The sequence below is a fragment of the Alligator sinensis genome, unplaced genomic scaffold (genome assembly GCF_000455745.1).
Source record: "Alligator sinensis unplaced genomic scaffold, ASM45574v1 scaffold247_1, whole genome shotgun sequence".
NCBI lineage: Eukaryota > Metazoa > Chordata > Crocodylia > Alligatoridae > Alligator > Alligator sinensis.
In genome coordinates, this window is record NW_005842002.1 from 2,119,709 (window position 1) to 2,136,426 (window position 16,718).

The 16,718-nt window shown below is 45.3% G+C and overlaps 1 protein-coding gene across 1 annotated transcript in view; it reads right to left on the bottom strand.

The window, feature by feature from the left end:
- The window catches only part of GABRA2 (gamma-aminobutyric acid type A receptor alpha2 subunit), a 125,077-nt gene that overhangs the window by 16,185 nt on the left and 92,174 nt on the right, over positions 1-16,718 (bottom strand). Inside the window, exons 6-7 of the mRNA XM_006021739.3 lie at positions 12,911-13,054; positions 12,261-12,413 (exon numbers count right to left, since the gene is read on the bottom strand). Coding sequence (XP_006021801.1) covers positions 12,261-12,413; positions 12,911-13,054 — 297 coding nt within the window. The remainder of the gene's footprint in view (positions 1-12,260; positions 12,414-12,910; positions 13,055-16,718) is intronic.

Below are 16,718 nucleotides of genomic sequence, written 5' to 3' on the forward strand. Positions count from 1 at the left end.
GGTCAGCCTTACCTCAGTCCCTGGAAAAATCATGGAGCAGGTCCTCAAGGAATCAATATTTAAGCACTTGGAGGAGAAGAAGGTGATTAGGAACAGTAAGCATAGATTCACCACAGGTGAGTCATGCCTGACCAACCTGATTACCTTCGACGATGAGATGACTGGCTCTGTGGATGCGGGGAGAGCAATGGATGTGATATACCTCGACTTCAGCAAGGCTTTGATATGGTTTCCCACAACATTCTCACAAGCAAGCTAAGGAAATATAGGTTGGACGAGTGGACTGTAAGGTGGACAGAAAGTTAGCTGGAATGTTGGGCTCACAAGGTAGTGATCAATGGCTTAATGTCTAGTTGGCAGCTGGTATCAGTGGAGTGCCCCAGGGGCCGGTCCTGGGACCAGTTTTGTTCAATATCTTTATCAGTGACCTGGCAGATGAGATGGACTGCACCCTCAGCAAGTTTGCAGATAACATCATAGTGGGTGGAGAAATAAATAAGCTGTAGGGTAGGGATAGGATTCAGAGAGACCTAGACATATTGGGGGATTGGACCAAAAGAAAACTCATGGGGCATGTCCAGACAAGTGCGCATGTATAGTCTGTGACACTGCAGACCCATCTGTGGCTCCACAAAGCATGTTCACTGCACATGTAGGCATTTGCCATGCTACTAATTTGCAGTGCAATAGGCTTCTTTGACACTGGGATATCCCAGTGTCCAAAAAAAAAAACCCAATCCAAAAAAAAAAAAAGCAGGGCAGAACACATGGAGGTAGTGTGCACCACCCAAAACTGTAGCATGGCCAGCCACAGCCATGCTTTGCCTGCCAGCCAGGCTCCACATGCCTAGATCGCCACCACTGAAGCCCCAGGAGGCCCCCAGGACCTCAGGTAAGACTACTGAAGCAATTTGCCGCACACCAGAGTGTGCATGCACAGGTGTTCCCTGGGGATAAATAGCAGCAGCACACATGTGCCCATTGCTATTTGTCCAGGGGGAAACACACAAGTGCTTGTCTGGATGCACCCATGAAATTCAATAAGGAGAAGTGCAAAGTCCTGCACTTAGGTCGGAACAATCCCATTCACAGGTACAGGCTGGGGAACAACTGGCTAAGCAGCAGCTCTGCAGAAAAGGATATGGGGGTTATAGTGGACTATAACCTGAGTATGAGCCAACAGCATACCCTTGTTACAAAGAAAGCTAACAGCATATTGGGCTGCATTAATAGGTGTGTTGCCAGAAGATAGAGAGAAGTGATTATCCCCCTCTATTTGGCACTGGTGAGGGGACATCTGAAGTACTGTGTCAATTCTATGGCCCTCCACTACAGAAAAGATGTGGACAAATTGGAAAGAGTCCAGCGGAAGGCAATAAAAATGGTTAGGGGGCTGGGGCACATGACTTCTGAGGAGAGGCTGAGGGAACTTGCTTATTTTGTCTGGAGGAGAGAAGACTAAGGGGGATCTAATAACAGTCTTCAACTACCTAAAGTGTGGTTTCAAAGAGGACTGAGTTAGACTGTTCTCAGTGGTGGCAGATGACAGAATAAGGAGCAATGACCTCAAGTCACAGCAAGGGAAGCTTAGGTTAGATATTAGGAAAAACTCTCTCACTAGGAGGGTAATAAAGCACTGGAACACATTACCCAGAGAGGTTGTGGAATCTCCATCCTTGGAGGTTTTTAAAACCTGGCTAGGCAAAGCATTGGCTGGGATGATTTAGTTGGGGATGGGCCTGCTCTGAGCACGTGGTTGGACTAGCTGGCCTCCTGAGGTCCCTCCCAACTAGAGGTGATCTGAGAAGGGTGCGGGGCCCGCGGCAAATCAGCCCATGTGGGGCCCCATCCCTGCTCTGATCCTGGACCTGAAGAAGCTGCCGCGGCCATTGGCAGGAGCGGTGGCAGAAGCTGCCGCGGCCATTGGCAGTAGCGGTGGCAAGCAGGGGGGGGAGTGAACGGCTGGAAGTGGAGCTGCCACTCCGCCCAGCTCTGTGCTGCCACTGCTCCGTGGGGCCCCACAAAGCACAGAGCCCAGGGCGGTTGCCTTGATTCGCGCCCCCCTAGGGATGGCCCTGCTCCCAACCCTAAGTTTTTATGATTCTATGATTATATGAGTCAAATTTTCAAATGTAGATCTCTATCTTCATGTTAGGTGCCTGAATAAATGCCCTTATTTTCAAAGGAGAATAAATATTTCCTATTTTAATTAAAAAATACACATTACTAAGTAATCAGCATATCAAATCAGGAGGACATTAATGGAAATCTGAACATACACTAATATACACTGGGGCTAATTTAGTTTTGAAATATTTTGCTTTAATTAAATTGAGACCGTACTATTTATTCTGTATATAGCCAATGATGTAGTCCTTAAGAAACGCATGTAGTACTGTATTTTAATTCCAATGAGGGAGGTAGCTTGTGTATAGTAACTAATGAAAAAGTAGGAGAGAGTAAAGCCAAGGTGCTAAATTCGTGTTCATTTTAGATTTGCAGGGTGCCTCTACATGAGCAGGGAGGCTGCTCCGATTCACTGTAATTCCAGTGCATTGAAGCAGACTCAATTCTTCAAGTCTCCTGGAGCATGGCAATTATCACACTCCAGCAGTCTCTTGTGTCTTGCTTGACAAGCTTTAAAGTGCCCCCGCTACTATTATGAAGCGCAGGGACGCTGATACACAAGACACTCCGGACACTTTAATTAGAGGGGCTCTAAGAGCTACTCCTCCCCACCTCCCCCAAGCCACTCTAATTAAAATGTCCCCCCACTCCCAAAGCACACATATAAAAGCCTTCAGAGTCTGGTTTGCTTTTTACTAGGGGTGTGAGAAGCTTCAGTCATCGATTTGATTCAGAGAAGATTTGGCCCAATTCAGAGGCCGAATCACTGAATCTGAATCGACTTGGGAGACAACCCCCCCCCCCGGAATCTATTTGGAGAATCTGAATCGATTCGGAAAAGGTTTGGGAAAAGATTCAGAGATTTGGCGATTCAGAAGGCAGACTTGCAGGGAAACAAAAATGAAGAAGAGGGAGGGGAAGGGAGTGGGGGAAGATTGACACCTGTAACTGGCCACTGACTGTAATCTTTCCCCAAGTCCCCTTCTAATCACAGTGCTCTGGGGGAGGGATGTAGAAACAGCACATAAGCCTCTGTCTGCAGCCTTTCTGTCCCTTTTCTGAGCTGTTTCTGCTTGGGAACTGGGAAGGCCCTCTATTACAGGCTACCATCCCTGCTGTTTGCATCCTGCTGTGCCTTAACACACACACAAAGTCACACATGTCACGAGTTCTGCTTCTCAGCTACTTGAGGTGCAGTTTCCCAGAAACCCCTGCACCTATCTCCTTAAAACTTTCCAGGCTTTGTGCCCTCAGAAGGGGCTACCATCCCTGCTGTTTTCATCCAAATCTGACAAAAAATGACAAAGGTATAGGTATTTCAGTGATTCTCCATTATAGTATATGGCCGAATAACCAAATCTCTCCAAATCAGCACCAAATCTTCCAAAGCTGATTTGGCCGAACCAATTCAGCACAGTGATCCAAATCTCTGAATTGAATCACTATTCTTTGAATCAGCTGAATCCAAATTGAATACTTCCCTATTCGTACAGGCCTACTTTTACCCACTAAGCCTAGGGATAGACATTACACATAAACTGGTTTAAGTGATCGGAAACTGGTTTAAGCCTGTAACAAAACAGATGTTCAGTGCACATAAACCAGTTTGAAAATGGCAGAAACTGGTTTGAGATAAACCTGGTTAAATGTAGTATCAGACTTAACTGATTTGGCTCAAACCGGTTTATGCAATGTCTGTTCCAGACCCCTTGCTGATTTAAGATAAACCACCATCCAGCACCTCCAGCATCCCAGCACCTCCAGCATCCTCTTTCGGCTGGGTGGGGCTTTCTGCTCCATAGCAGGGCTGGCCCCTCACCTCTGCTCCCTGGCTGGAGCTCAGGCAGAGACTTGCAGGCACAGCAGGATCTGCTTGGCTTTCCCCTGCCCTACCCCACCATCACTGCTCTCTGCTCAAGCAGGAAATCCCCCCCTTCCATCTCCCAAAGCAGGGACCCCAGCCCCATGGACCCTAAGCATGTGCTATGCTAGCTAATGCAGATCTGTGTGTGTGTCTCCAATTTCCCTGGGACAGGAGACGGAACAGTGACTGTTTAGGGCTGTTTGAAGCTAATCAACAGGTCTGCTGGTAAGCTGTTTAAGAAGAGTTTGAAGTAATGGAGAGATGCTATTGTTTTGCTGACAGTATAAAGAAGCAGGGGTGGGGGGAGATTGAAAAGCTCTATATCATCAACAGATGCATGCACTGCACCCCCCTCACTCTTGCCTCAGAGTGCTGGCTGGTGGCTGGCAACACTCCTGCCTCTTGAGCGGCGAGTGGGGAAAAGCCTGGGATGGTACAGGCAGACCGCCCTAATCATAATGTCCTGCCAGGGCCTGGCTACGTGCCCCTCCCCTCAGCTCAGCACTGTCCAAGGGAAGGGAGGGCTGCTCTAGCGCCCCTCAGCTTCTAGCCTGAACCACTACAGGCATAGGCCTGAATTTCCTCAGTTCAGAGAGAATGTCTATCCGGTTACAAACTGGTTCAGGCTAGCTAGGTTAGATTAATCTGCAAAGACTGAATCAATTCAGGCTCAGGATTTTTGAATATCTGTCCCTAGCCTAAGTGCCAAATAGAGTCTACTGATATTAAAGAGATCACTAGACATAATATAATATCGTTACATAAACTGAACAGAAAAGTCTGGAACAGATAAATTAATAGAATTATATATTCACTAATTAATACCTATAATATATATCATTGAAACGTGAGTGGGGAAATGTTTCTATTAAATGAGACAACTATGGATTATTAGGAATTTTATAGATTTCATAGACATTAGGGGCTGGAAGGGACCTCATGAGATCATTGAGTCCAGCCCTCCTGCTATAGGCAGGAAGTCTGCTGAGGTCAAATGATCCCAGCAACACAAGCATCCAAAGGTTTTTTGAATGAGTCCAGAGTAAGTGCTTGTACCATCTCCGGGGGGAGTCTGTTCTAGTCCCTGGACACTCAAACTGTAAATAAGTTTTTCCTTATGTCCAGTTTAAATCGGCCTTCTAGAAGTTTGTGGCGGTTATACTTTGTTATCCCTTGGGGGGTCTCCCAGATCCTGATGCACACCCCTTATATACTTATAGGTTGCCACCAAGTCCCCCTTGAGCCTTCTCTTCTCCAGGCTGAAAAGTCCCATGTCCCTCAGCCTCTCCTTGTAAGGCTTGCTCTGTTAGCCTGAAGAAGAGCCACCCACATGATCAAAGGCCTTCTTAAGCTTATCCACATCCCTCCTGAAGTGGGGGGCCCAAAACTGGACATAGTACTGCAGCTGTGGCCTCACTAAGGCTGAGTAAAGTGGGAGGATGACACCCCTAGTTTTGCTCGAGATGCATCGATAGATGCATGCTAGAGTTTGGTTTGCCTTGCTGGCTATGGCATCGCGTTGGTGGCTCATGTTCATCTTCTGGTCAATCAAGACCCCCAAGTTTCTTTTGGTCATGGTGCTAGTGAGTGAGGCACTGCCGAGCCTAAGTATGATGCCGGTTTTTCCTCCCAAGGTGGAGCACCCGGCACATCTCTACGTTGAATGCCATCAGGTTTTGGTCCACCCACCTTGCAAGCTTGTCCAGGTTGGCCTGTATCCCGAGTCTGTCCTCCAGTGTAACCACCTTCCCCTATAGTTTAGTGTCATCCTGAACTTCATCACTCTGCATCTGATACCTAAATCCAGATCATTAATAAAGATGTTGAAGAGTACTGGCCCGAGTGCTGAGCCTTGAGGGACTTCATTGGTTGCCTTGTGCCATGTTGATTTGCTCCCATCAACTAATACTCTTTGGGTCCAACCTCGGAGCCAGATCCCCAGCCATCAGACCATGAGATGGTCAAGGCCGCAGTTCCCCAGCTTAACCATGAGGACATCATGGGAGATAAAGTCAAAGGCTTTTTTGCAATCCAGATACATGACATCAACCTCGTCTCCCTTGTCCAGGCAATGTGTCACCTGGACGTATTGCCTGGACCAGGTGAAGCATTTAATTCCGTGCGTCACCTGGTATGAAAAGGACTGGTCAGAATAATGAAGATTATCTTTGAATTTTTCTTCATCTTCTGATTGCTATTGTACTTCTTTAGTAAGCTGTGGGCTAGAGTTTCACTTGTGCTTAGCATAGAGGAGATCCAAGAGAACCTGGTAGCAGATTTCCAATCCCAGGTTCTATCCCAGAGAATTCTCTATGCCAGATTAACAGACTAGCATCCTACAGACCGTTGGCTATCTGCAGATAGCATAATTCAGGATGTGGGGGGAAGAAGTTATAGAACAAGTCTATAATAGTTTTATGTCTAATAATAACTTTCTGCTGATAGAGCAACATAAAATTAGCATAGCAGGGCAGAGAAAGTGTTTCACATATTTTGTCCTAAGAGGCTGCACTAATTCTTAGCTGTCCGTTTAACCATGCTTATGGTTTCTTTGTATCATGGAAATGTCCTAGTGAATGGAGTACTCATATATGCCAGCAATTTAAGAGTAAGTCTTGGTAGGAAACCAAGGAAAGAATGTGCAGCTAAAGTAAAAAAAGAGAAGTAGATTTAGCTAGAATATTTTCAACAAAATTATATTTTGTTGGAGAATCCCATTTTGTCAGCTCTGAAATGGTTCAAAACTCATATAGGACTTCAATGAATTTCTTAGTCACAAAAATTTTAAAAAGAAGTTTGTAATCATCTCAACATCAGATTTTTACATTGCCTATTTTTAAAGTTCACAATTTGTTTTAAATTAAAATGACTTTTTAATTAAAAATACATTACTAATATTAAAACGGTTGTCAATAATAATAACAACAACAACAACAACAACAAAGTTGCTACTAAAATGAAACCTTCTAATGTTTCAACTAACCTAAGATGAAGTTCCTAGGGACTTGTGGTTATGAACATTTTGACATGTTGACTTTTCAGCCTGATCCAGGTTGGGGAATTAATCTGAAATAACAGGAATATTTTTTCCACAAAAAAATAAACATAAGGTGGTCTTGATCTTGTATTGGTCTGGGACAAGGGAGGTCAACCCATAGCACACATGCCACAAGTGGCACAGGCAGCCTCTCTGACTAGGGAAAGATATTCAAAAAGCCTGAGCCTGAATTGATTCAGGCTTTGCAGGTTAATATAATCTGCAGACGTTTGACACATGCCTGCAGTGGCTCAAGCCAGAAGCCCAGAGCTGCTTAAGCAGCCCTGCCTTCCACAGGGAAGCTGAGCTGAGGAGCGGGGATGTGGCCAGGCCCCCACAGGCCTGCTCCTGCGGCTCCCTGAGAGCTGGGATCAATCTTGGCACACAGGGCTGCCTGGCCTCAGAAGGGAACTCTTCCCCCTCCTCCCTCTCCCCCACTGCCGCAGGGCTGGGAGGGGGGCCTGTTTGGTGCTGGGGGGGGGGGCTCTTTTCCCTCCTCCCCCCCTCTTGTGGCAGGGTGGGGAGGGGGGCTCTGTGAGGCTGCCTGGCCCCAGAGGGGGATGACTCTTCACCCTGCTTCTCCCCCATTGCTACAGGGTGCAGAGGGGGAGCTCTATTGGATGCTGCCCAGCCCCAGAGGGGGAACTCTTCCTCCTAGTCCTCCCAGAGCAGGGGGGAGGCAAGGTTCCATGCTGTGGGGAACTCCTTCCCTTCCTCCTCCTCCCCTGAGAGGGGCAGCGGGAGCACAAAGCTCAACTGGGCAGGGTGAAGGGTGTGGGGTGTGAGGGAGGGGGGGTATAGGGACCCATGCACACTCCCCCCATGGCGTGCAGCCCCCACTGCCTGGCAGCAGCAGCAGGCAAGGAGGTCAGGGTGCTTGTACCCAGCACAAGCACAGCTCTGGCCTGAGCTGTGCAGGGGGAAGGAGCAGAGCCAGCCTTATTCCCGTGGCTTTGCTCCCTGAGCCTAATCCCGCAGTGGGGGAAGCCCCACACTGAAGCCACACTGGAGCCAGCTGCTTTCCCTGCTCTCTGCTGTGCACTCTGCCAGGAGTGGAGGGAGCCCCACCCCCTGCTTCCACACAGAGTCCAGCATGGGGCTTCCTCTCTGTGAGTGCGGAGCTGCAGGCACGGCACAGAGCCCTAGGTACAGAAGCAGCTGGGCAGGCTGCAGGGGGCTGTGCTCCTCACCTCTAGCATAGCACTGGCTGACTGTTTCATCACTTCACATCATGCCTGCAGCTCCACACTCACAGAGGGGAAGCCCTGCACTGGATTCTGTGGGGAAGCAGAGGGTGGGGTTCCCTCCACTCCCAGCAGAGTGTATAGCGGGGAGTGTGAGAAGCAGCTGGCTCCAGGGTGGGGCTTCCCCTGCTGTAGGCTCAGGGAGCAGAGCCGCAGGAATAAGGCAGGCTCCATTCTCCCTCCATGCAGCACTGGCTGGAGCAGTGCCTGTGCCGGGGACGAGCACCTTGACCTCTGCACTTGCTGCTGCTGCTGCCAGGCAGTGGGGGCTGCATACCATGGGGGGAGTGTGTGCGGGTCCCTACACCCCCACCCTCCCTCACACCCCACATACCCATACCCTGCCTAGCTGAACTCTGCACTCCTGCTGCCCCTCTGGAATCATAAGGTGGAAAGGTAAGAACTCCCCCCAGCATTGAACAGAGCCTCCTCCAGCCCCCAATCTGAGGCTGAGTAGCATCACATGGAGCGCCACAGCAACAGGAGGCAGAAAAGGGGAGGAAGAGGAAGAGTCCCCATCCAGCACCTCAGAGGGGCCCTGGGAGGAGGAGGAGGTGGAAAACTCCCACCCAGCACGGAACAGAGCCTACCTCCCAACCCTGTGGGACAACCTACCCAGTATGGCCCCAGAAAGGGGCAGGGAGAAGGGTTAATTCCTCCCTCCGCCACTTTCCTGCAGCAGGGGTCTGCCAGCTCCAGGGGCCACCGCTGCAGTCCCCTCCCCTCTGCTCCCCGCATTCAGACTGACCACAGCTGAGGTGGGGTAAGAGGGGAGGAGGGAAGAATTAACCCCTTCTCTTCCCACTTTGCCTTAACAAGGTCATGACAGCCAAGGTCTGTGCTAGGGTTGGTCCCTGCACCGGCTAGAGAGCAGAGGGGTGAGGGCAGCCCTGTGGCTGGAACAGGTTGCCCCTCTCTCCCACAGCCCAAAGAGCATGCCAGGATGATAGGGGTGTCTGGTTTATCTTAAATCAGTAAGGGGTCTGGAACAGACATTGCATAAGCCAGTTTGAACCAAATCAGTTAATTCTGATACTACATTCAACCAGGTTTATCTCAAACTGGTTTTGGCCATTTTGAAAATGGTTTATGTGCACTGAACATCTGTTCTGTTACAGGTTTCAACAAGTTTCTGATCACTTAAACCGATTTATGTGTAATGTCTGTCTGTGTGGCACATGGAAGATCGGTCAGGGAGCAAAGAACACAGTAGCAGATAAGGCAGGGAACAGACAGCAAAGCAACAGATAGGGAAAGGAACAGAAAGCAATGCAGCAGATAGGACAGGGGAAGGGGATCAGGGTGGCACTCAGGGAGGGTGCATGGCTTACCTTGTGGCAAACCTGTCAAAAGGTTTGGCTCCCCCCCCACTGCTCTGAGATCTGATGAGGCCCAGTGGGATCGAGGCAGTAGGGGTGCACAAAACAGGCTGTATTTGATTTGGATTTGGCTGGAACTGGGGACTAATCAGGCCAAATCTCTGCCAAATCGAATCAGCAACCAAAGCTTCACACAACCCTACTAGCCAGTCCTGAAAACCTGTCTGCAACAGCCTGAATGGCCAACCAGTAGGCTACAGCACTTTACAGAATTTCTGCAGCACTGAATGCTGCAGCCATGCACTACCACACATCTTCTAATTGGTCCCCACTTTTGCAATGCTCTTTATACTAGGACTGCCCAAGGGTCTTTGGAGGACAGGCTTACAACTCTGTTCCATAATGACTGAATTGGGGAATACTTCCACAGGCAGTACACAGATTTCTGGGCTTTTTCTATATTTCAACAATCAACTTATTTGTGGCTGATCTACTATTTTTTTTTATCCAGAGATAAACTGGTTTAATATCCAACATGTTAAGATTTGTTGTACATAAAACACACAACAAATATAATGTCTACTGGAGGCCTTATAGACATATTGATGAATATAAACTTCTGTACTATGGTCAATGTATTAGAAAAACAATCAGCGCCATCAACTACAGTCCTGACCTTATCTGGGAATAGATCAAGATATTAAAGATTTAATATTTCAGGGCATAATTTTGATATGTTCACTCTGACATTCTCACCCAGTTCTACTGTACATGCATCAACACAAGTCATTTCTATTGACTAGCAATTTTCAAATCTGGAAAGTGTTTATGCTCAATTATCCCACTCATATACATGAAATGTTTTAAAATGTTATCACGTTAAAAATGAAGCAAGAATATAATACTTGTACAAAATAATTTTGTTGACACTAAATGCATAATAGAAGCACCTTACCAAACGAAATAAGTTACAATGCTGAACTGAACAAATTGCTATACCTCAAATAACTCAGCTTGGAGGAACAATCAAATACTTTTCAAATATATCTGCTAGAAATAACATAGTCAAGACTTATTTAATTATCGATTTTAAAACTTTCTGCATGAGATATTCAGAAGTAAAACAAAAATACCATAACATTTGATCACAATTCACTAGAGGCAGTTTAGGTCAGCAACATTAAATTCATGTCATAGATGAAAGGGATTAAAGAGCCCAATTTTGCAAACCTCATTATCCCAAGTCCTTAATTTTAGCCTGTGATGTGAGAGTACATTAGGTAAGGATAGGAAAGAAGAAGAGAAGCAACTCCTCTCAAACATGAAATCAACTTTTTGAGTAATTTGGAGTTATTTTCTTTCACAATGAAGTGTACTCAAACGTTTAATGCTGTACTAGGGCCTGTGAGATTTCATGAAGTTAACTGAAAGAAAATCCTCACTGAAGATTACTAGACAACTTTAAACTTTGAAAAAAAGCATAAGTAGAAATAGTTCTTGTTGCACTTTAAGTTACTGAACAGGGGTCACGAAAGAAACTCAGAAAACAGAGTCTGAATACTTAACAGAATCCAATACTATTCCCTTCTTTATATATTTAAATAACCATAATGTTTATAAGCATAATAAGCATAATTTTAATGTCTTATCTATATACACATAGATAGATAGATATGAAATTAAAAGCTTTCAATTTTTCTGCATTTAAATGATCTTCATTGTAGTATATTCTTCCTCAAATAGATGCATGACATTCTCTTATTTTACAATAAATAAATAGCATGTATTATTAATGTTAAAGTTCAAAGTGTATATAAGAAACACAAAGAGCCCCTGCCTCACAGAGTTTAAAAACATTAAAACAAGCAAAAGGCAAGAGGAAAGAATAGAATAAACCACCAAAATTATTTTAGTGAATACCAGCAAATGTCAAATGTCATAAGTGGATCAATATCATTACACATAGGTAACCGAATACAAAGATTAGATAATGACAGGATTAAGGCTGATAGAGGGAAGTAGGGTACAGAAGAAGCACTAATAAATAAGGCCAGACTTAGGTAGACCTTGAAATTGTCAACAGACTACAGTCACATCTGCTTGCTGACTGCGTAAATATATATGGGGGAAAATCCTGGTCCCATAGAGGGCACTGGCAAAACTCCCGTTGACTTAAATGGGGCTAGGATTTGACCTTATTTTTCCTGATGTGGAACTTTTCCCCTTGTGGAACTTTATAGCATTAACTAGAGCAAGGGCTGACAACATTTTTGGGCAGAGTGCCATAAACACCCACAACCGCAATTTGTAAGATATTGGCATGCCAGGGGCGGATGGCAGAGGAGCTGTGAAGGGCCTAATCCTTACTGTGGCAGCGCAGCCCTGCTCCCTTCCCCACCGTCTGCCCTGAGGCTCACATTCCAAGCAAAATGCCTTTGCGTGCCATACGCTGGCACCCATGCCAGGGGGTTGCCAACCCCTGAACTAGGGTTTTATGGAAGACAGAATGAATGTTGTGTGCTGTGGAAGAAAACTCGGTTTTGACTAGATATAACAGCACGTTGTCACTTTCTATAATGAAATTCAGAAAGGACTAAAGAGGCTTCTGCTGGAAATATTTTGCTGTAGGAGTTGACTGAAACAAACTGTGTCTTTCTTAGTATACTTACCAAAGACTGTCCTTGCAGGTACAGACTCTCGGTTTAGCCAAAATGACACTTGGGAAAGAATGACTGTCATGATGCAGGGGAGGTAAGTTTGAATCACAAAATAACCGATTTTTCTCTTCAAGTGAAAATGAGCTGTCATTACTGTATATTCACCTAATATGTGAAACAGAAACAAAAAAATATTAAACAGGATGTTACTATCCACAGGCAATTCACTTTCCTTGCAATAAAAGGCAGCCTGGTCCATTTACTTGAAACAAATGTGCTACGGACATAGTTTGGAGAACTACTTTAGGTAGAAAAATCCTCCTGAATATAAATGAACTTTTGACTTTGCAACTGTGAACTGTATCATACTCCCAAGTGAATTCTAGGAAAGTTTTCAAAACAGTTCAGTGAGAATTAACTGGGGTCAGTATCTATCTTGAGTTATATGTGTTACAATTACCTCAAAGCACTGTTTACCATGGGCCTCTATGCTGCCTTGGCAGATGTCAGTACCCACAGAAAGCCCTTCTGAAATTAATGGGGCTGAATGAAAATGCAGGATTCCACCCACATGCATGTAGGATCAGGGGTTAATAATCCATAGGAATAATCCCAAAATTTGTGATTTTCTCTCTCTCCCAACACCAATGCATGTTACTAACCTGTGCTTGATTTAACTGTCTCCTTTCCAATAGTTTGGCCTAAAAGATCATATTGATTCAGCCTAGAGCCATCTTCTGCCACCTGTACTGAATCAGATGCATTATAAGTCCAAATGTAGGTCACTTCTGAAGTTGTGTATGCATCTATGAGAAATATTGAAAAAATAATTTTGTCAGTAGTCAAAAAGAAAGTGTGTCCACAATTTGCAACTTCTGAACTTGTCTAAATAAAGGGAACTATCTTCAAAATACCATCATAGTATCCAAAGACTGACAAGACAAAATAGGGCTTGACCATGTAAAATTTGCTTATGAATACTGCAGTTATGAATTTATGCAAGTCCCACAGTATATGTGCATCACAATTTAGAATGCTCACTGATCAAAATAAATGGCATTATTGCTATTAATTTAGAAGCAACATATTGCTAAACCAGTCTCTAAATCATTATTAATGGTTAGAGAATTTAGGAGAGAACATATTGCTTGAGCCCTGAAATCTGAATTTAAATGGGCAAAAGTGGAAATAATATGTTACATGCAGATTGTATTTTTAGAGGATTTTTTTCTGTATGCCTGACATGTTCTTCAAATATTTTTTGATTAGCTGAAGTTCATATATGAATATGGGTGGGTAAGACTTCTAACACTTTTACAGGGTTCCTTGCCCTGAAATCCATTGGCCTGTGTTTCTTCCTTAAAGTTCACTCCCTAAATTGGCATCTCTATGGCACAAGGGCATAGTGACACTATTGGGCTGCTTTCACAGTGCACTCCTGAGGAAAACAAAAGGGCAAATAAATATCTTGCCAAGGACTTCATTGGAAATCGACATTCTATTAGGAGTCTAATAGCTCTGGCAACATAAACTAAAAGGAGAAGCAAAGTAAAATTGTAGTTCAGACAGCATTCATGTATCTTCACCTATGAGGACATAGGAAAATGCTGAGAATTTTCAGCAAGCTTTCCTAGTCTAATACCCCACTAATCAAATGAAGCATGAAGTAAGAAGCCAGAACACTGGTGGAAGAAATCATTTTCAGAGTCTGATGGACTGTGACAGGTAAATTTTAAGTCTGATCCTGTGGCTGTAATGCAGGTGAAGAAAAAAAATGCACTCTCTTCTAAGTGGGAATCAGTCATTTTCATCTCAAGAAAGCTCCAGAGGCCCTAAAGGAGAGTTGTCATACAAATAGCCATACCCCCAATGACTGAAAATCTAACAAGAAGGTACTCTGTTGAGATTTTTAAATTTCTCTGCAGGACAGTGTGTTGTCATCTTCTTGGAAATGAGCTGCTGGAAAGTCCTTGCCTGAGAAATTCACATGGACAATCGCACAGATTCACACAGACAATCTTTACAAATACGGTCTTGATCTAACCACCTCATTTTGGGTTAGCTGATTAAGAAGGATGAAGAAAGGCAATTTTAGTGGGATAGGATCATAGAAATGTAGGGCTGAAAGGGATCTCACAAGATCATCTAGTCGAGCTCCCTGATCAAGGCAGGATTATCCCTGACTAAAACACCACAGCCAAGTGTTTGTCCAACCTGCCCTTGAACATTTCCAAGCATAGAGAATCCACAAATTCTCTAAGCAGCCTGTTCCAATGCTTGACCATCCTCATAGTCAGAAAATTCCTCCTAATCCCCAACCTAAATTTCTTCTGATGCACTTTGCTCCTAGTTCTGTCCCCTACAGCCACTGAGAAAAGTCCATCTCTATCCTCTCTGCAATCACCCTTCAGGTATTTGAAGACGATAATCAACACCCCCCTCAGTCTTATCTTCTCCAGCCTTTCCTCATAAGTCTTGCCTCTAGGGCCCCTAATATTTTTTACTGCCCTGCACTGAACCTTTTTCAAATTGTCTACCTTCTTGAAGTGTGGGGTCCAAAACTGAATACAGTCCTTCAAGTGAGATCTTTCCAGTGCCAAATAAGAGTGGAAGAACCACTTCCCTTGATTTGAAGGCAACAGCCCTGTTAATATAACCCAGTATGATGTTGTCTTTTTTGCAACAAAAGCACACCATAAACTCATATTCAGCTTATGGTCCACTTTAACACCAGGTCCTACTCTGCAATATTACAGCCTGGGCAGTCATTCTCCAGTTTGTATTTGTGCATGGAGTTATTCCATTCCAAGTGCAGGGCTTTGCAATTTCAATTTAAAATTAAAAATACTGGAGAAATCATAGGGTGAAAGATGACAATCTCTAACCCATCCGCATAGATATATTGGAGATATCCCCAGAAGTCATAAACAGTGAAATCTATTCCTGTGTTTCCTCATACACTCCTGGGGAAGAGGATATATCAGGAACATGGGCAGAATGCCCTGTGCTCTGAAAATGCCCAGGTGGTGATGAATAGTACCTCTAGTGATCCTGCTGCTAAATGGTGCTAAACAGCACCCTGAAAATTCCTCTCTCTCCTGGGTCCAGCAGAGTGTGAACTACTTCTCAAGAAAGGCAGGATGTTTGCATTTACATGGAGTTGTTTCTTTGCCATACAGTCTGTGTCCACCTCTTTCTTAGCCCTGGGAAAGGGTATTTGATGCCCAAAAGCTTGTCCGACACATCTCCCCACTATCCAGTTGGTCCAGTAAAAGATAACATAAAAAACCTTGGCTTTCATACATCTCCTGGACCAGGGGCACTCAACCTCCAGCCCACGGGCCAAATGCAGCCCATGGAGCCATAGGTATCTGGCCTGCGGGGCTCCCTATGGATTGGGAAATTTGGCAGCAGAGGAGCAGTGGTAATAAATACAGCCACCCTCCCCAGCTGCCAAATTCCTAAACCCCAAGCCCTGAACAGCAGGTTGGGGCCAGGTCACACCCCATCACACCCCGGTGGCTGGATAAGACAGTGCCATTCCCCTCCCCCAGGACAGATGGGGCTGGGCCATGCCCCCTCTCTCACATGGGGCTGGGTCAAGCCCCTTCCCTTCATGGGGCTGGGTTGGGGTTGGGCCGTGGTCCCTTTCCCCACATAAGGTTGGGCCACACCCCCTCTTCTCATGAGGTCCAGTCACATCTGGGTCATGCATCCTGTCATGGGGCCTGGCCATACCCAATATCCCCTGTGAGGCTGGGTTGGGCCTGGGATACACACCTTTCCCCCACAGGGCTGGGCCATGCCCCCTCCCCTCCATGGGGCCAGGTTGGAGTGGGGATGCCCCCTGCGCCCCTCTGCATGGCCAGATGGGACCCTGCTGCAACCACCCCATGCTGGATCCAGACCATCAGGCAGATCCAGCACACAGACAGCCTAGGTACTGCCCATCCTGCCAAAAAGGTTAAGTGGTACCACTGTCTTGGAACATCACAGCTACAACAACACTCTAACCCTTTTATGAGGTAAATAAGCCCCCCCCCCCTCCCCCCCAATTTCCTGGCTTCTAAAACTGGTAGGCCTGCTTTTGATCTCACTTACTACCAAAATCAAGATCAGGCCTCACCTGTGTAACAGCAAAATGTTCTAGTCAATGAAACTTTCTAATTCAAGATGTTATTTGATGAAGTCTTCACTAATTAACAACAAAACAACAACAAGAGAAAATAAATACATTCAATACTAAGCTATGACAATTAGAAGCTTTAGAAACTTCATAGATATATTTTCTAGTATCTGTCTTTGTTTAGAAGGCTTTAATTCACTCTTCATAAATACAACATATATATGTTTGTACCACTCATGTATTCCTTATTTCCCCATGTTATTGAAAAATACAGTTATAGCAATGTGAAAACAGAATAATGCAGAAGTGAATCAGATTCACAATAATCTTTGTTAAATGGAATC